The sequence below is a fragment of the Semicossyphus pulcher genome, unplaced genomic scaffold, assembly GCF_022749685.1.
Source record: "Semicossyphus pulcher isolate SPU_LCO1_2020_fin unplaced genomic scaffold, fSemPul1.0.p SCAF_3, whole genome shotgun sequence".
NCBI lineage: Eukaryota > Metazoa > Chordata > Actinopteri > Labriformes > Labridae > Semicossyphus > Semicossyphus pulcher.
In genome coordinates, this window is record NW_027211704.1 from 18083613 (window position 1) to 18102608 (window position 18996).

The following is an 18996-nucleotide window of genomic DNA, read 5'->3' on the forward strand; positions in this document are numbered from 1 at the left end:
ACAGTTCACATCTTCACACCCATGCATGAACTTATGAGGGTTACCTTTCAGTGGATTCCATCAGTACAACACATGTAGTATGGGATATCACGCCCTTACTCCTGTATATGTATTGTACCCCGTTCTTCTTCTTCAGGGAACAGAAGTTATAGTCATAACATTTAGTTTCCTTTCAGTCGATTCACTCGGTACGACACATATTAAGGGTGTTATATCCCATAATATATTTGTTGTTGTTTAAATATGTTTATGTGTTAGGAAATGATGAAGTTCCAACCTCAAGCGCAAACATTACAATTAAAAACACTGAGTTAAATAGACCTTACTTAAGCTGCTTTATATGTCTAAACTAACGAACACTGACTGTGTAAGGGCCCGATCAGACAGGACGCGTTTTAGCAGCCAGGGACGCTTTTTGCGCGCTGCATTTGCTTTGCAGAGCGCCACGCTTTTTTCCTCTCAGTGCGCCTCGCGTTTCTGAGGAAACGCTCCGAGCGCCTCGAGTTGAAAAAACTTCAACTCAAAGCAAATCGCCCGACATCATGGGCGATTTTTCTCATTGTCCAATCGGATGAAAGGAGAGGCGGGCCTTCTGTCAGTTTAAAATGTAACAGTTAGGTTAATGACAGCTAAAGATTCGGTGGTTGCCTTAACAACAGTAGGGAAAAAAAGCCGCCCCCAGCTGCTAAAACGCGCTCTGTCTGATCGGGTGTTTACTTCACTTTACTTTTACAGCCTGCAAAGCGCGTCCTGTCTGATCGGGCCCTAAAACAGCTGCTACATTTTTATTCGACTCAACAACAACAACAACAAACAAACAACTGGATCTCTGGATCTGTTTTAACAGGTTCATGACTTGGAACTGAAAATGGCTGCACCAAACAAACAAACACACACAATTTCAACTAAATGGGGTTTTATTAGTCACGTCATGTAGCAGGGAAGAATCAGAATAACAGGGCAAAAGCATAAACTCCTGTCTGCTTTTCTATGCTACCACTGGGGGGCGCCAAAGTCCAAAGTATTCTTACTTTGTGGCTTTAATGTGTTTCTAAAGCCAGAATCCCTGTTGTAACGTGTTGTTATTTTCTTAAGTAACATTAGATGCAGAAAAAGGCATCATTTGAAGAGTGGTGCTCTTTTTTAATTTGTTTTCTTTTAAAAAAAAAAATAATGCCACAAAATGTGTATGTGCTCAACTTTGGGAAAAGTACACATGAAGCTAAAAGAGAAAAATAACAGAGCTAGCCAGCTAGCTGTTTCCTGCACTTAAGAGCCAATTATACTCATTGCAGCTCTGAGGTGCACAACATTGTTGTGGTTGCATTATAAGTGGCAGCAAAATGACATGTTTAAAAAGATGGCAGGATTTTGTTACTTAAGTAAAAATGAATAATGCAGCAAATTGTTGTAATTTGTAGCGAGCAGTTATGTATTCTGTGTCCTGTCTTGTATTTGCGACTTTAAGTAAAAGAAACGGCTTAACACCTTAAACTAAAGGAACCTATAAAAATGTAAATAAAAAAGATGGCAGCACAAGAGGTCACAGGTAAGTACAGTAAGTTGATGCGACATTAGAAATATAGTGCAGTGCAAAGTGACAGCAATGACAAAATGTTGGTGAGTATACAGATACTACAGTCCTACTATCCAGCACGTTTTATGCTTTTAGGAATCAGAATCAAACTCCAGATTAGTAATATAACTGGTGCGCTGGTTTACTAAAAATTCATTTAAAAAAAAGAAGCTCTTTTTGCATTTTTCTACCATTTGTTGCCATGCATGCCTAAAGGTCAGGGGCTGGATTCACAAACATATTCTTAAGGTAAAACTTAAGAAAATGTAGGAAGTTCTTAAGACTGTTCTTAAGTGCAATTCACTGTTATTTTCTTAAGAGCAGTCTTATTTTGTACGAACCGCTTTATTTTCTTACTCACGAACTTCTTAGATGAGATGAGCTATGTGTTTATTAATGATGAGCATTATTGAATATGTAATGTTATTTAAATGTATTCAAATGTTAACTGTCACATTTGCTAGTTTAACGTTAGATATGAGATGTACACCAAGAACAACAGGCACATGCTAACATTATATAAATAAATGTTTAACTAAATGTGAGCTATTGTGAGTGAACCTAGTAAAACTGAACTTCAGAGAATTGATTGTCTAAAATATGTTTAAATGAATGAATGTTAGAAGCTTACCTTTTTTCTGTCACAATTTTTAGACCTATGTGGGGTCATCTCAGGTTGTGAAGAAACGCAAGAAGAAATTTACGAACTTTGCTTTCAAGAATCTCATGTATTATTTGTATTAAATATGTTTTTTCTTATGTAGAAACATAAGATGAAAGTTAGGGAAAAAAACATAACCTCAGTCAGTCATCAATTTTTCTTAACACTAAAGTTACCAAGAAAACTGCACTGCTTTGTGAATCCGGCCCCAGTTCTGCATTAATTTTTCTATAATGTAAGGTAATTACTGAGACTTAAAAATGACTGCTGTAATGCTGTTATGACATCATACCATGTTCCATAATGGAACTGAAAAAAGTCTGCTTGGTCACTAGATTACACACTTTAAACCTTCTGAAACCAGTGGCTTAGAAACAAGCATTAGAAAATCTGAACTTCTGAACATGCATTAAGAAAAAGTCTGCTGAAGTTTGAAGTACTGATTATTAAAGGAGATCAAACTTGTAAAATGCCCGGTATGGTACCGTTGAGGGGCTCTGGGTGCTTGTGGGAGTTTTGTGATGTGCAGTGTATCATTCAGCTCAAATTTCCAGTTTCTTTTTCATGATGAGTTTGTACAGGATCTGGTAGCCATCATCCCAGGCGTACAGCAGCTGCTCCTGTGGGTTGTACTTCAGACTGGAGTGGGCTCCGTAACGCTTCGGGAAGTAAACCAGAGGTGCCTCTTCGTTGGTCACCATGTCATTGACGTCAAATACACACTGCACACGAGAGCGACCGGGCTGCTTGGTGTTGTACACCACATACAGAGTGCCACAGATGACGAAAGCCGCCTCCGCGTTCTCCCTCGGACAGTTTGTGTCCCACATTTGCTCGATGTCCAGTGATTTGGCGTCCATTTTAGCCAGGGAGATGTACCTCTCGTTCTGCCGTGTCGAGTAAATGGCCCACAGGCCCTCCTCGTCCACAGCCAGGTCCATCAGTGTCTCAGGAGTCAGGCCGTACACTGGGACGTGGTCCTGCACTGGGAACACTGTGCTGTCTGAGAGCAAGCCGTCCTTCATGTTATATTTCACCACCATTATCTCTTCACCCTGTTTTATGTAATACGCATGATTGTTGAAGACCACGTGTCCTGTTCCCGTCCAGGCTGACGGCAGCTGCAGGTCTTTGGACAGAGACAGGCCCTGCGAGCGGGTGAAGTCCTGCACAGATGCAAACTCGTGGATGGTGTCTTCGTCTGTCCCGTTGAAAATGTAGACCTTCCCGGAGCCCCTGCTGGTGTCTTTGGTCCACGTGCCCTTTGGCCCGCCGACACGCTTCAAGATCTTCATGGCTTTAATGCTGGAGATCATGTCGCTGCAGTCTGGAAATAAGAGAGTAACGGGCTGGTCAGCTGTCTAACATCTGAACTATTAGATGGGTTGTGTGGTGGGTGGATGTTCAATTTGGACAAATCCCTGCTAGCAGTTCCCCCCTGATTCCAGCCTTTATGCTAAGCTAGGCTAACTTACTGCTGGTTCCAACTTTATATGTAATGGTTTAGTGATATTATACATTATATAACTCTCAGCAAGAAAGTAAATATGCTCAATTAATTCAAGTGCAGTTTTAGCACGTCATATCTCACCTGATAGTTTTGAATACTTTGCCTTCTGCTGTTCCTTCACCAGCGTCACCTGCTGCTCGATCAGCTTGTCGTCCACGTCCACGCACGGCTGAGCTCCGTTCTGGGTCTCCAGGTAGTCCATCTCACGCTCAACGCGGTCCACCCTCGTCCCCACGCTGTCCAGATTCATCCTCAGAGTCTCTTTCTCTTTGTCCAGGTTCTCCAGCTGAGAAACCATCTGCTGCTTCAGCTCACGCAGCTCGGAGGCGTAGCGAGCGGTCTGTTCATGCCACAGAGAGATCCGGTCCTGGTTTGAAAAGAAGGTGACAAAGATTAGTAATGTCTGAGTTCGCTGTGAGCAATACATGGATAAGTGTTTTATAGGAACCGTAACTGCGTATCTGGACAGCTCTGACAAGGCCATAATTTGATGTTATTTTAAGGCTCAGTGAGCAGACGGGGACAGAAGGGCATAATAAGAAGGACACTCATCCTTCAAATCACCAGGTTCAGGCCACACGTGGCAAGTATACACCCGGCTCAAATGTCTTCTTAAAAACACTAAACCCTACCAGCGGGCTATGCGGCAGAGCGTGACCTTTGACCTCGCTGTGTGGGAGACGAATGAAAAGAGATTCTCTCTGGAAGAGAGCAAGAAAGTCTGAAGCTACGTTACAGAGAAACACAGAAAGATTAAGTTTTACTTTGTATAGACCTACTATCAAAGAATTTAACATGCCTGGTTTTGTTACACAAGAAAAGCACGTCATTCGTGCACAATTTCTCGAGGTATATTTGGAAAACCATTGCAAAATCTTTTCTTTTTTTTCTGCAGAAAAAAACTTTTCACACAGGCGGAAAATTCTCTGAAAGATGTTTAATTTAATGTATTAATTGTTTATAAGATAATTACAATTTACTCCTGACAGATGTAACTTTAGGATTCCAATATTGCGCAACTCTTTTAAACAAACAAGCATTCTTACAATTGCAGAATTCCCATTATGTAACTTTTACAAACAGCATTCTTTGTATGGATTTTGTCATTTTTTTTAACGTCTTTTTTGCCATCTAAGGACTTTAAAACTACATTTATATCACAGTGTATTAACTCTGACAAAAGGCTCATTATCCCTTCACATTTCAGAGAGCTGTATTTTCCAGCATTTTCCTCCGGATTTGCCCACATCTGCATTCCATTGCCTTTGCCCGGTCCCTGGAAGTTTCCTCTCCCAGGCACTCTGGAGCGCAGGGCTCGGCAGGAAGGTAAAGTGAGTCTTACCTCAATAGCGAGCAGCCTCCGCTCCAAGTAGTCAATCAGTGCCTGGTGCTGAGCGCTGGCAAAGCAGGCCAAAGTAACCAAGACAACAAGTCCTCTCATTGTGTGTCAGTCTCTCTCTTCTGCTCCTGGACAGATTTTGAGCTGAGTGAGGAGGAGGCAGCAGATTCCCAGAGGTGGGCTGGAATGTTTTACTAAGCTGTCGGGGAGGAGCCAAAAACATCTGGTGTAGATGGAGGCACACAGGCTGCAGGAGGGACAAGACAGGTTTTATTTTTACTTCAACTTTAACCTGAAAACAGAAGAAACATTGAGACAGATGTTTGCAATGGCTTTGAGGGGGATTCAAACACTGGATATTAATGTGAGACTACAAATTAAGCAGGAGGAGGGAGTAATGTGATTTGACGTCAGGAGGCAGTGAGGCCCTGTAGACCTGTATGAAGTAGAAGACCATGGATTATAATAATCTCTGTTTATACTCTAACAAAGTAATAATGTTGAACACAATATGAACTCTTCTAACAAATTAATTCCTTAAAGTTGTCCTGAGCTCCAAACAGGTTTCTTTATTCAGTGAATCCAAATCTCATGAATATTGATCCAGGCAGATTAAGAGGTTTAGCAATATTTTACATGTGTGTTTGGATCAAATGTGATTATTAATCACCAAAAGGGAAACTAGTTTAGTCCCCACAAGTCAAATCAGACAGCATATAAAGGACACAGTGCCATAACGTCAGTGTTAACGCCAAAACAAATGTATACAGCATGAGCATATCAGGGCGAGCTGAAGGCTGCAACTTACTTCAAAAGCTCTGAATTTGATACAAATTATATCTTAATAATTCTGATGATGATAAAACTGATCTTTTCACACCTGATTACCTGCTCATTTCTTCCTCGTGAAGCCCTCGAGGCAGGCCAAACCCTTTTTCCAAACTGTCCTTAAAACATTCCCTCTGCATTAAGGTCTCTGAATACTTTCTTTCTAATAATAATAATAATAATAATAATAATAATAATACTTTTTATTTATATAGCACTTTTCATGATACTCAAAGGTACTTTACATTTTTAAAACAACTAAAGAAACAAAACAAGACCAGAAGAAACACAATAAGAGGAATTCACACAAATAAAACGATGAAAGATCCTGAGCCGAGATTTTAATGAGGTCAGGTCGTTACAGTCTCGGGTGGGGTGGGGTAGAGACTTCCAGAGGGAGGGGGCAGCTATGGAGAAAGCTCTGTCGCCCCAGGTTGGGTGCTTGGTTCTGAAGGGTGGAGAGAGGAGGTTTACATCAGAGGAGCGGAGGCTGCCGGAGGGAGTGTGGCGATGGAGCGGGTCTGTGAGGTATAAAGTAGGGATAGACCGATTATCGGCATTTTGACACATATCAGCATCGGCCTTTCTTTTTTTTTTCTTTTTTTAATCCGACGGCCGATAAGAGATCAATTTAAAACTGGGTTATTTTGGCTCTGATGCATATGCTTAAAGGCATTTAAACAAAGTTAAGTGTTGGAGTTTGTATTATTCAAAAATTTGACGCCAATATTTTCACTTTTACTGCAAATGAATATCGGCTTCAAATATCGGTTATCGGCCTCCTTGACTACTAATAATCGGTATCGGTATCGGCCCTGAAAAAACCATATCGGTCTATCTCTAGTATAAAGGGGCGTGGTCGTAGAGGGCTTTGTGGGTGACAATAGGGACTTTGAACTGGATGCGTTGTGGAACAACACATGCACCTGCAGTTAGATCAGATGCAGTTATATCTCTCATGCCAACCTTGTAAATATTGTGTATTCTGGTCGTGTAGCAGCCAGTGAGCATTGTTTGCTGTGTTAGTCAGCGTGTCTAATATGAAGCAGATATTTGCCTGTGTTTGGTGTTCAAAAATAACCCAGAGAATCTATTCAGTGAAACAAGCTGTGAGCAGGGCTGTGAATCTACAATGTGAACAGAGCAGTGGACTGGACAAAATATTGTGATACAAAATCTATTAAAGAAATCTAATATGTGAAGGAAGTGTACTTAAGCTATAAGTTTTGTTTTGGTGGCGTAACAGCAGTGTGTCAGCTGTGTGTCTGGTGTGTGTCTGTGTACACAGGAGCAGCTGTAATAATGGGCCTGCGTCTAAAGAATAAGCAGTAGTTAGTCAGATCGGCTGGTGCTGAATGAGGACAGGGAGTAGGAAAATAGGGTTAAAACTGTCTCCGGTCTTGATTACAAGGTCTATAATGAAGTCAGTGTACACCTCTTATTCAACTCTTCCTGTCCTGTTGAGTTTTACAGGTTTGTGACTCATTTGATTGCGTCTATTTTTAACCTGATGACATAATTTCCATAAGAGGCACGTTTGTGGAAAACAGACATGAAGTAAGAAGTCTTTCTGTAGCTAGTGCAGTCCCTCTTTCATTCATGCTCTCTATTATCTGGTACTATGTTAATATCACCCTGTGCATCTGAAGTGGTGAATCCATTTTGCAAATCAGAACAGTATTCTGTTACAAACTACAGACGTGTTGTTTTGCATCTTTCATATTTTCTGCAGTAAGTCCGCCTACACACAGTCTATTGGCACTATAACTTTTAATATTATAGCTCTGACTGATGAGATCTAACCAGGAAGTGCGATGCAGTCTGCTCTGTGCTGCTCGCTCATGGGCCCTGAACTCTCATATTAAATTCAGCTTTAAAATGTTTGTTGTTTTTTTGGAGAGACTTCTTGCAGGATCACATGATTCATTCATAGTTTAAAATATATGCAAAGATAAAATATTTAAAATATTTTAGACTCTGGTTGAAGTTGATTGCCTTTGATCATCAAAGGGTTTCTACAGCAGGTAAATTTTGCTTCCAAATACTGTGGTCTGTGCAAGCAGCTTAATATGACCCTTTAGCCAAGGACACCAGGATTTGTGTCCGGAACATCAACTAAAAGTCTGTGATATTACAAATGTGTCAGTCAATTTCCATATACTTAAGTTACATCACATAAGTAACATAACATGCATACGTAACCTGATTAACGCACCTTACCTCATACCTTTTGTGCCTAAACGAAGCCACACTGCCACCATTTCAAAACCAGGAGTTCTTGCAAATGTCCCAAAATATAAGCTGCTAAAGTCGGTTCGTAAAGCCTCCCTGTCTTGTAAATGCCTAAACTCCATGCCTGAGCTAATAGTGTAAGCCTCCTGTGTAAGAGTAACCTCCTAAAACAGATTATGATAACCCTGATGACAATCTCCCTTCAGAGTCATGGATGTCACAGCCGGAGCCGGTACTTCTCATGCTTAATAAACTGGACGTCACTTGTAAAATTGGTGAAATGTTCCTTTTAATCTTTAATTTTTTTATCTAAAAATGACAAATCATCATTTCCTCCCAGTCATTCCTACTGACGGTAGTCTTTTGAACATGACTGAACCTCATTTGTTTTTATTTACTTTCTGTCTGCCAATGGACTCTCACGTCATCACACCTCTAAATTATTGCTACAACTGTATCTCCGTTGTGTTGTTCGTTATTTACAACATGGTCCATGTAAATTATTGTAGCATGAGGCCCATTTATGACTTCCCTTTATCAAACCTAACATCATCAGGGGTCCAGGTTTGTTTGTTTAAGGATATGTTGATTCAAATGTGAGTTTCTTTTTTTATTATTAATTTGGTTTTTATTTCATCAGAGAGAAAACGTGTAAACAAAAACACTAAATCAGACGAGGCATCCAGGTCGCTATAACAACCGGGAAAATACAAGTGAAGGGAGGATAAGATAATGATCGAACAAAGTTAAAGTGCTGTGTATGAAAATGTTTCTGCAAAGCGACCGTGTGTCACATGATAACAAGAGGAGCTGAGCAGGTGAACAAGGAGGCCTTTGTTGGTGTCGTACAAACTTTTGTTATTTACCAGTTAAAGGTGTGTTTTTACCTTCAGATTCTAAATGTATTGACAGAGAATAAAGTGCTATGTTACTAACAAACAAAAAAATACTCCTGTTTACCCACCACGAACTTCAACATTAGAGGGCAGTCTCTATTTAAAGAAACACTCCATCTGTTTAGTATTGCACTCCTATCAGACTGACGACAGACAGTTTTGAACCAGACATATCTTATTTTTAAATGTGAATAGTCCTCTCCTTTTGATGCCTACATTACCCACGATGCAACTCGTCTGCCAACAGCTCAATCAGAGATGAGTTGTGCTAGCAGCGGCTGATATGGTCTCGGCCTCACATCTTTCTAACTCCGCTCTCCCAGATTTTTCAAGCTTGTATTCTGTTGTCAAATCCAACCAACTCTGCCTCAAGTGATGTCACTCGAGGACATTTATCCGACTTGAAGTCACAAAATCATCAGTTTTAACTTGAGCACTATAGAGAAATGTGAGTGCAGTGTCCCGATCTCCTCAGGTTTAGACTCAGTCAGGACTTTTGTGCTCACTGTTGTTTTGTCCACAAACAATCTCACTAAGATGTGCTGTGATTGTGCCAGTGTAAAGTACTCACCTGCCCTAGTGTGTTTGTGTTAGTATGAATGTGTGCATGTGAATGTGTAAAGTTTGTAGCATCGTTGTCTTATGCATGGCATGTGAGTTGGATCTATATGAGCTATATAATATAACTTTAAAGTAATGCTGCTACCACGATGGCTAATGCTACTAATGATGTGAATAAAAAGCAATCAGTGTCTCAATTGTTATCAGTAACTATAATTGTTTATGTAATGTAGAATAATATTCTTCTGAAAAGCTCATTAACACTGTTAAATGTTATTAATCAGGGCAGTCGGTCCCATAGCTGTACATGTTCCCATATATGGTGCGAATGTGTTGGTGCAGGACCGAGTGGGCTGTACAATGAATGGACACCATGTTGATGCTCAGAGATACTGTGTGTGTGTACCTTCATTTGAATATGAGTCAATCCTTTTTTTCCCTGATCATTTGCCTTCAGGAGTTTGTGTCCTCCTCACTGATTGGGCAGAACTCAGTGAAGGTCCTGAAGCATGCAAACACACGCAAATCTTTCAGGGGCTCGGAGGGGAAGAAGAGGATTGAGGGCCGTTTGATATCAGATGGAAACTCAGCTGTTGGCGACCTACAGAGAGGTCTTTAAATGTGAACACCAGGTAGGTTCTGTCTGATGATAATATCTCTTTGATTTGTGGTATTTTAACTATAAATCTTAAATCTTATATGTTGGTTTGTCAAGAAAAAAGAGACTAAAGTAGAAACTTTTTCAAGTAAGTTAAGATTTGTGAAGTGTGTCTGTTTTTGATCATCCAATACAATAAATGATCACAATGATTTCTTCTTCCAGACAGAAAACCAAGCAACAAAGAGGAACTGAATCAAAGTGCATCTGAGCATCATGGATCAGACATTCAGAGCAGTCACTCACAGCCCGGGAGTAATCATCTGGAGAATTGAGGTAAATTGATTTAACATATGTTTCTGCAACAGTGTCAAATCAGCTGTTCAGTTTGATTCTGTCTGCTTCTTCAGGAGGAAATGACTAAAACAGCTGTGATGATGAAAAACACTTTCTTCTCTCTGCGTAACAGAAAATGGAACTCGTCCAACTCCCAGAAAAATCCTATGGAAACTTTTATGAGGGCGACTGCTACCTACTTCTGTCTGTAAGTCTGAAGGCTGCTGATGGATGCTTGAGGTCTTGGATGCTTGTGTCTCTTGTTTGTTATGTAAAGCCCACTGTCTTGTAGACTTTGCTCTTTGCATATATGTTTGGCTTAGTGTAATGAAGAAGAGACAAAATGCTTTTTCCTTAAGTCTTTCAGCGAATGAAATGGTATCCTACTGTATTCCTCCAGACCCAGAAGGTGAGCAGCTCTCTGAGTTATGACATCCACTACTGGATCGGCTCCCAGTCCTCTCAGGACGAGCAGGGCGCAGCAGCTGTTTACACCATCCAGCTGGATGAGTTTCTGGGCTCCACTCCGGTGCAGCACCGCGAGGTTCAAAACCACGAGTCTGATGACTTCAGAGGCTACTTCAAACAGGGAATCATGTGAGTGGAAATGTTGTCTCAGTAGGCCATCATTTATAGACAGCAACATAAACCATAACAATCATCAACCTGTCTTGTGCAGCTATAAGAAAGGCGGAGTGGCGTCGGGCATGAAGCACGTTGACACCAACACCTATGACATTAAGAGACTGCTTCACGTCAAAGGGAAGAAAAGAGTGGTTGCTACAGAGGTGAGCTGTGCCTCACAGTGGTTACATAACATTATGGGACAGAGGATGTTACACAGAAAGGGAGCTTTATGTTTGTATTTGTTTCAGGTGGAGATGAGCTGGAAGAGCTTCAACCTCGGTGATGTGTTTTTGTTGGACATCGGCAAAACCATCGTTCAGTGGAACGGACCCAAGAGCAACAGACAGGAGAGGCTTAAAGTGAGACTCTTACTTTTCTTAGTAACAAATCTCATTCTGTGTTTATCTCATTCACTTCTGTTTGGTTCTTCTACACTAAAGTATGTGGTAAGATAAGAGAAAATCAGCGTACAAGATTGCAACAGCAGCTTTATTCCCAGTGTAAAATTGCACAACAATAACTCCTCCTTATTTTTAAAAGGGAAGGACACTTGAGTTACTTTTCTTTGCCTTCCAAGTGCAGCATTTTATCTGGATGAACATGTCTAAAGAGCAGAAAACATGTCTGACCATATGTTTGGTTCTTTGCGTGCTGCCCTCATTGGATCTGAATATCATTAGTACATCTTTATGGAAATGTTTGGGTGTGCACAATAGAGGCGTTTGCCTCTTCCTGCAAAAACACTGAGGCTCGGAAGGATTCATTATCACTGCACAAAACTATATAACAGCAATGTGGTGAGACCTGAATGTTATAAGTAATTAATATTCATATTCTTGGTGTTCAGATCATTGTCCTCTTCACATGAAGTTCAGACTAGTTAGCTTACTAGTTTATTAAAGTTACTTATATAAATTGACTTGGGAAGATTACAATGAAAAGCAGATAAAACTAGTGATTGGTCAACTTTGATGTAGCTTATAAAAAAGGACCTATTAAATATTATTTAAATCGTTCCTCTGGTGATTTAATATTGCAGCTAATGTTGGGAGGCAGTAAAACTTAAACAAACAGAGCTCTACTTTTTAGTCGCTACTATCTCAAGCTCCTAAAACATTGGATCCTACACTTCCCATCATGCAATTTAATTTTAATTTTTTACTAGAATCTTGTTGCCTTCAAATGATACTCCTTAGCTTGTGGGAAGTCATGTAAAGGATATGCTTGGCAGCACCCAAATGGACGCAAGCAAATGAATGTTACTGTTGGATTCTAGAGCATAAGCCATCAAGGCTAACGAGTTGCTAATGTAATGCAGGAAATGCAAAGAAATAATGGTGGATGATGAGATGAGGCCATTGGGCATATCAAAATTGAACTCAGACTCACTAAAAGTGAAGTAGAAAGACTCTACATGATTAAAATAATAGATTCATTTAAAGTGAACTAACACGGCCATGACATCATCAGCAAACACGTCACAACTTGTACATTTGGAGCTTACAGAAAATGTCCTCTTCCAAGGTCGCGATTCCCGCAAGAAGAATGCGTTAATATGGACTTATCCTGTGAACATGGTAAACAAGACTCCATGTGAAGCCACCATTAGGTATAAAAACCCTGAAAACATTGTCAGGGTTATTTTCTCAAACCTGAGAAAACTTCCTCAAATGCCACAAAAGAAATGCTGCTGCCGTTTTCACAGGCTATTACTCCCAAACCAATACTTCCTGGACAAGTGAACCAAACTTCATGTGTGAAAAAGGTTAAATTAAATATGTGGTAGTGGATTTACGCGCATACTGAGTGTTTTGGTTTGAAGTCCAACATTTCAGGACTGTATTGTTTTCCATGTGTTGTTCTCCTGACTCTCAGGGCATGTTGTTGGCCAAAGACATCCGGGACAGAGAGAGAGGAGGTCGTGCGGAGATCAGAGTGATCGAGGGTGACGCAGAGAGCGACTCTGCTCAGAACATGGAGATCCTGAACGATGCTCTCGGAGGAAGAACCGCCGAACTGAAGGCCGGGCCTCCGGACGAAACAGCTGACCAGGAACTGAAGTCACAACTGACGCTTTACCAGTGAGCTGCACCCTGACAGTGATAACCAACGTGTAGTCAGTCACATGAGGATTCATACATGTTCAGTTAAAGTGCTATTTGTTTGTTTTTCTTTGTTTGTGCTTGTAATATAGTGTGTCAGATGCTGAGGGCCAGATGAAGGTTGAAGAAGTTGCTAGCAGACCGCTGGTTCAGGATCTCCTCAACCATGATGTAGGTTTTAATATTGATACAACAAGTGTGACAATTTACTGATTGTGTAAAATTATTTGGACCTGTATACATAATCTAATTATCTGTGTAGGACTGCTTCTTCCTGGATCAGGGAGGGACGAAGATCTTTGTGTGGAAGGGGAAGAAAGCAAACAAAAATGAGAGACAGGCGGCTATGAGCAGAGCTCTGGTGAGTGACTCTACATCGGACCTACATGTGTACCTTCAGTTTGACTGCTCTTACAGTCCATTTATTCATTAAACAGACAGTTATAAGTAATACAGTCTTATACAACTGTGATACTTTGTTACGGTAGACTTTATAGCAAGAGTGTTGTATTAGACTGCATTAGTTTTAGCTAGAACACATCGATAAACTGTGTATTTCCTGCTTTTCTTTGACTGGCTGTTGTAGGAATTCATCAAAGCCAAAAACTATCCAATCACTACTAATGTGGAGGTAGTGAACGACGGGGCCGAGTCCGCTCTGTTCAAGCAGCTGTTCCAGAGGTGGACTGTGAAGGACCAGACTCAGGGTCTGGGTAAAGCACATACCAAAGGGAAAGTGGGTATGTGTGTTCTTGAATTCACAATAAAACACAACTTACAAAGACTAAAAGTATCTGTTGCTTCTGAAAAACACAAACCACACAATTTTCTTCTTAAAATACCTCAGTTGTTGTTGTTAATTAATTTAGTTTTGCCCCCATTTTTCTGCTTTAGCTCACATCACGCAGGAGAAATTTGATGCGTCTCTGATGCACGTGATGCCAGAGGTGGCTGCCCAGGAGCGAATGGTGGACAACGGCACAGGTCAAGTAGAGGTAACTGTGACAAATTCATCTAAAGTTAATTAGGCAAGTCTACATGTATCATCTCCTGTAGCAGGAGGTCCAAAAAACCCAACCAGCTGAATACATTGATATCAAAGCTAACACATTGTGATGATATTGAATATTCAGCATGTTCTCACGTTACACCTTACAGTGTTACACTATTATGTAACTGCAACATGCTAATTAGTGATTGCTAATGTGGCATATTTACATGCTAGCATAAATGTCAAACATCTATTGTAAAATAGGCTAAAAAGCTAATGCTAGCAGCTAAGTATTTACCTTCCACATTCAGCGCTGAGTGCAGCTGATCTTATAGAAGGGAATGTTAAAAGACAAAAAACCTGGATTACCTGAAAGTGGGTCCTGAAGACTCCGGGTGGTCTGTGTGGTGACTCTTTTGGGGTAATCATTTTTTTTGTATGGTAACATACACACTGATGTCCTTTCTTCAGCAGCCCTTTTGGCTAGTTATGGCAGGTGTTACTATAAACATTAACAAGGTAGGATGAATTAAGGGCGATTGGGACATAAGGTTTCTTCCCGAGCCCAAGCTGTGATACCACGTGATCAAAATTGCACGCCCTCATTGGTGTGACATCAGGAAGGTAGACGGGACAAGCATCAAAAATGAAGTTGAATGTGATGTACTACTGCAACAAAATCAGAAGGTTTTGGGTCAGTTTACGCAAAAGGGTAAGCCACGCCTCCTTGGAATATGATAAAACCTTCTTTCCTTCTGAAATGGATAGGTAACAACTTCAGTGCTTCTGAAATGTATCATGTGAAGGATTTTTTAATCTTTTTTATGGTAGGAAAGCTGACATAATACAGACAATCAAAAATTCTCCCAATTGCTCTTAACCTATCGTATCTGTCTAGCCTTAAAACAGTGAGTCAACATACACATAATAGGCCTGTAGGTTAAACTTCTTGAAATGACCATCTTAAATAGCATGACATGTTATCCAGCGCTAATTCACCTGTCTGATGTGCTCAGGTGTGGAGGATTGAGAATGTGGAGCTTGCGCCGGTGGACCCTGAAAGCTACGGCTACTTCTACGGAGGAGACTGCTACCTGATCCTCTACACTTACCTGGTTAACAGCAAGAAGTGTTACCTGCTCTACATATGGCAGGTGAGGCTTTGTTGTAAAGATGATTGATTTATATTTTGTCTATATCAATTAACTGCTTGTTATTTCAGGGCCGTAATGCCACACAGGACGAGCTGGCAGCCTCGGCTTTTCAGGCTGTGGACTTGGACCAGAAGTACGGGGGTGAACCAGTTCAAGTGCGAGTAACCATGGGAAAAGAGCCGAGACACTTTATGACCATTTTTAAGGGGAAGATGGTCATCTTTGAGGTATGACTATTTCAATTTCGATAGAAACATGTTTTAAAATGACTTTATTCTCTGCTTAATGGTATTCTTGCCAGGTGTATGCACTTTTTATAACAGTACAGAGTATTTCTTATGATTCTGTTAGGGGGGCACATCTAGAAAGGGGACTTCTGACCCGGAGCCACCAGTCAGGTTGTTCCAGGTTCATGGTTCTGACCCGTCCAACACAAAAGCCATTGAGGTTCCTGCCCTGGCGTCCTCTCTGAACTCCAACGACGTGTTTCTTCTGAGGAGCCAATCAGTGATTTATCTGTGGTGTGGAAAGGTGAGGAGGGAGAAATATACCTGACACAGCAACATATACAATATACAATACACAAGGATATTTTTATTTAGCATTGACCAAAAGTCGATCTCTCTCTATTGGTCCACATCTCCTTCTTTGAAATCAGCTCATAATATCACATTTCCATCACATTAAAGCTCATGGTGATTAAAATAACAAGAGGCTGTAACTGTTTGTGATCAGGGGTCGAGTGGAGATGAGAGAGCCATGGCGAAGGAGGTGAGCTCTGTGATTGGCCAGAGCTCAGAGAGAGGCTCCGAGGAGCTGGTGGCAGAGGGTCAGGAGGCCGTTGAATTCTGGGAGTTGCTCGGAGGGAAAACTCCCTATGCGAGCGACAAGAGGTGATGATGACACATATATAACACTAATGTTTGAGCTTTATGAGTGTTACAGGGAAGGTAACACTATGTTGATGACTGCAGATTACAGCAGACGGTTTTAGACCACCAGCCGCGCCTGTTCGAATGCTCCAATAAGACGGGCCGTTTCATTGTAACTGAGGTGACTCAGTACACGCAGGACGACCTCAACGAGGATGATGTCATGCTGCTGGATACATGGGACCAGGTATGAGGGAGTAATGAACATTTACAAACTCTTATATATACATTTAATTTTGCTAACATGGACTTTCCTCACTGTTGGCCTCAGGTGATTCTCTGGATCGGCAAAGACGCCAATGAGACCGAGCGCAAAGAATCAGTGACCACGAGTCAGGAGTACCTGCGCACACACCCGGGCGACAGAGACCCTGACACCCCCGTCGTCCTGATCAAGCAGGGATTTGAGCCGCCCACCTTCACTGGGTGGTTCACAGGGTGGGACCCCTCCAAATGGAGTGTGAGTGTATTGGTTCGAATTAAAAAAAGAGCATCAACATGTGATGAGTAGAAACACACAGTGACAAATATGTGTTTCTTTCAGGGAGGAAAGAGCTATGAAGAGCTGAAGAAGGAGTTGGGGGATGTAGCATCACCTGTTCATGTGTCAACTGTATGTAAAAGTCTTCCTCTTTCTGGCTAATTAATGAAGATATATTGATAGATAATCCTAACCTGACCCGTAATGTGATTCTTCTAGGAGCAGAACTGTGTTGAAAGTGAGAAAATCTATCAGACTTTCCCTCCGGACGCTTTGATCAACAAGCTCGCCTTTGAGCTGCCTGAAGGTGTCGAGGCCACACTGAAAGAGGTACGGGTGTTCGTGTGTCGGTGTCCCTAACATGGTGTGATGAAATTAACAACAATACATCAGGGGGCGCTGGTTTAGTTTTGGTCGGTAGAGGAGGCGCCCCATATACAGAGGCTACAGTCATCCCCCTCTCTGCTCCCCCTGTCTCTCTTTGGCTGTCCTATCTAACACATCAGAATTTGCTCCCGGAACTGTTTAATCTTTTAATCTATGTAGAGCATAATCACACCAATAATAAAACCTTGATCGACAGCTAAGAGTTATTTTATACAGCAATATAACTACCATGCTCTTAATACTACTTATTGTTTAGAGGGAAACATGCCCGTAAATTAGCAGATATTCTTAGTTTACTTGAAATGAATAGTGACTAAACATTGAAGTGAGCTTTGCTTCCAGAAAAAACAATCAAGTTATTATCAATTTGGTAATGCTCTATTTTTAGTCTTTATGTATTTCAATATTTCCTTCTAATAAAAGATGATTTTAAGATGAAAACATTTTCCTTTTATAAGCAGAAACTAGGTTTTTTTTCAAATATTGAATGTAAGCAGTCAAATTTCAAATTTGGGATGGTCAGCTGACCTGCTGTCAAAACTAAATTACTTTTACACAGAATTACACTATACTTTTAACATTTTTTGTTTTCATGACCTTTTGTCCTTTTCCCCTACGCACCTGTCCTATGAAACAGGTGTGCCAAGTTTTTCTCCACTTTGAGTCACAGAATTACTACAAACTCATTAGGAAATGTTGGACCCATGAAACAAATCCTTACCATACTCGTCTTGGTTTCATCATGAACCATGTGTAGTACACTCATTAGTATTCAGCAGCTTCTCAATAATTACAGTTTAGTCAATTATTAGTTCCTAATCAATCACTAGCCACTCAACAAGCCTTGCAGCTATGTGGTGTCAGTTATGGAGTTTCACCATTCACCTTTTTGTTTTTCCAGAAACATCTTTCTGACTCCGACTTCAACGTCGTGTTTGGGATCACCAAAGACGACTTTGCGAGTCTGCCACGTTGGAAACAACTGAACCTGAAGAAAGAAAAGGGGATGTTTTGATTATATTTATTTTGTATTATAATTAAGCTACTAATTTAAATATGCAACATATGCAATCAGTGACTTTCCACAGCTCCATCTCCTTATTTACCTATTTCAATCAATCAATCAGACTTTATTTGTAGAGCCCTTTTAAAGCAACAGTAATGTAACACAAAGGGCTTTCCAGTAACAGAAATCACCCACCGCCCACAATTTATTTTTAGGTGTATTTATTTTTATTTATTACAAATTTGATGAGAGGTTGACAAAGATCACTTTTATTGTGATTCATAGATTTTTTCAGATCTCGTACAACTTGATTATATTTGAACCTGTGCTGATGTTGTATAAGTGGGACTATTTAATGAAGGGCTCTTGTGATCATATTTGAACTCAGTATGATATAAAAAAAACTGTTATTATTCTGTGTGTGTTTGTAGCATGATGTACAGAGATACATTTAAATCCTGATGAAAGTGAATACAAATATAAAAAACAATTAGACAACTTTGCATTGTTTAAAACTACTTATACATAACATTAAAACAGCAACATTTAAAACTGGGTTAAAGTAGTTAGTTTATCATACTTAACAAAATAGTAAATATTTATATAACCTTTCTCATCGACACCGAACAAAATGTGAGGAAGCGCTGATTTCCCCTTTAAATAGGTCTGCTCCGCCATCTGTTGGTCAAGTGATGTCATGACATGTCAGACAAAAATACTTTGAGGCACAAAATGAAAAAGTTGGTATGAAAACTAATCGTTTTATCTCTGGGAGGAAA

General features: G+C 40.5%; 2 protein-coding genes across 2 annotated transcripts; one reads left to right on the top strand and one right to left on the bottom strand.

Annotated features, from left to right (window-relative positions):
* Window positions 1–917: 917 nt before the first annotated feature.
* olfml3b (olfactomedin-like 3b) lies at window positions 918–5198 on the bottom strand. Its single transcript, XM_069678368.1, has 3 exons — window positions 5090–5198; window positions 3829–4114; window positions 918–3564 (listed from the first exon to the last, which is right to left on the bottom strand). Exons 1-3 carry the CDS (start codon window positions 5186–5188, stop codon window positions 2780–2782), a joined length of 1170 nt encoding a protein of 389 aa, XP_069534469.1. The 5' UTR covers window positions 5189–5198; the 3' UTR covers window positions 918–2779.
* Window positions 5199–10142: 4944 nt separating this feature from the next.
* Window positions 10143–18677, top strand: avil (advillin). Its single transcript, XM_069677649.1, has 20 exons — window positions 10143–10235; window positions 10427–10537; window positions 10671–10745; window positions 10938–11134; window positions 11217–11325; window positions 11413–11523; window positions 13040–13245; window positions 13359–13437; window positions 13529–13627; window positions 13853–14006; window positions 14161–14261; window positions 15274–15411; window positions 15480–15638; window positions 15763–15942; window positions 16147–16304; window positions 16386–16530; window positions 16615–16803; window positions 16888–16956; window positions 17044–17154; window positions 18113–18677. The coding sequence occupies exons 2-20, from the start codon at window positions 10478–10480 to the stop codon at window positions 18224–18226; spliced, it is 2454 nt and encodes an 817-aa protein (XP_069533750.1). The 5' UTR covers window positions 10143–10235; window positions 10427–10477; the 3' UTR covers window positions 18227–18677.
* The last annotated feature ends 319 nt before the right edge of the window (window positions 18678–18996 follow it).

Bases quoted from the DNA above. Each gene is read 5' to 3' on its own strand.
- avil (XM_069677649.1), top strand. From the start codon at position 10,478: ATGGATCAGACATTCAGAGCAGTCACTCACAGCCCGGGAGTAATCATC. The intron at 11,135-11,216 runs GTGAGTGGAAAT...TGTCTTGTGCAG, and splicing joins TACTTCAAACAGGGAATCAT to CTATAAGAAAGGCGGAGTGG. The intron at 13,438-13,528 runs GTAGGTTTTAAT...TTATCTGTGTAG, and splicing joins AGGATCTCCTCAACCATGAT to GACTGCTTCTTCCTGGATCA.
- olfml3b (XM_069678368.1), bottom strand. From the start codon at position 5,188: ATGAGAGGACTTGTTGTCTTGGTTACTTTGGCCTGCTTTGCCAGCGCT. The intron at 4,115-5,089 runs GTAAGACTCACT...TTTTCAAACCAG, and splicing joins GGAGGCTGCTCGCTATTGAG to GACCGGATCTCTCTGTGGCA. The intron at 3,565-3,828 runs GTGAGATATGAC...TCTTATTTCCAG, and splicing joins AAAGTATTCAAAACTATCAG to ACTGCAGCGACATGATCTCC.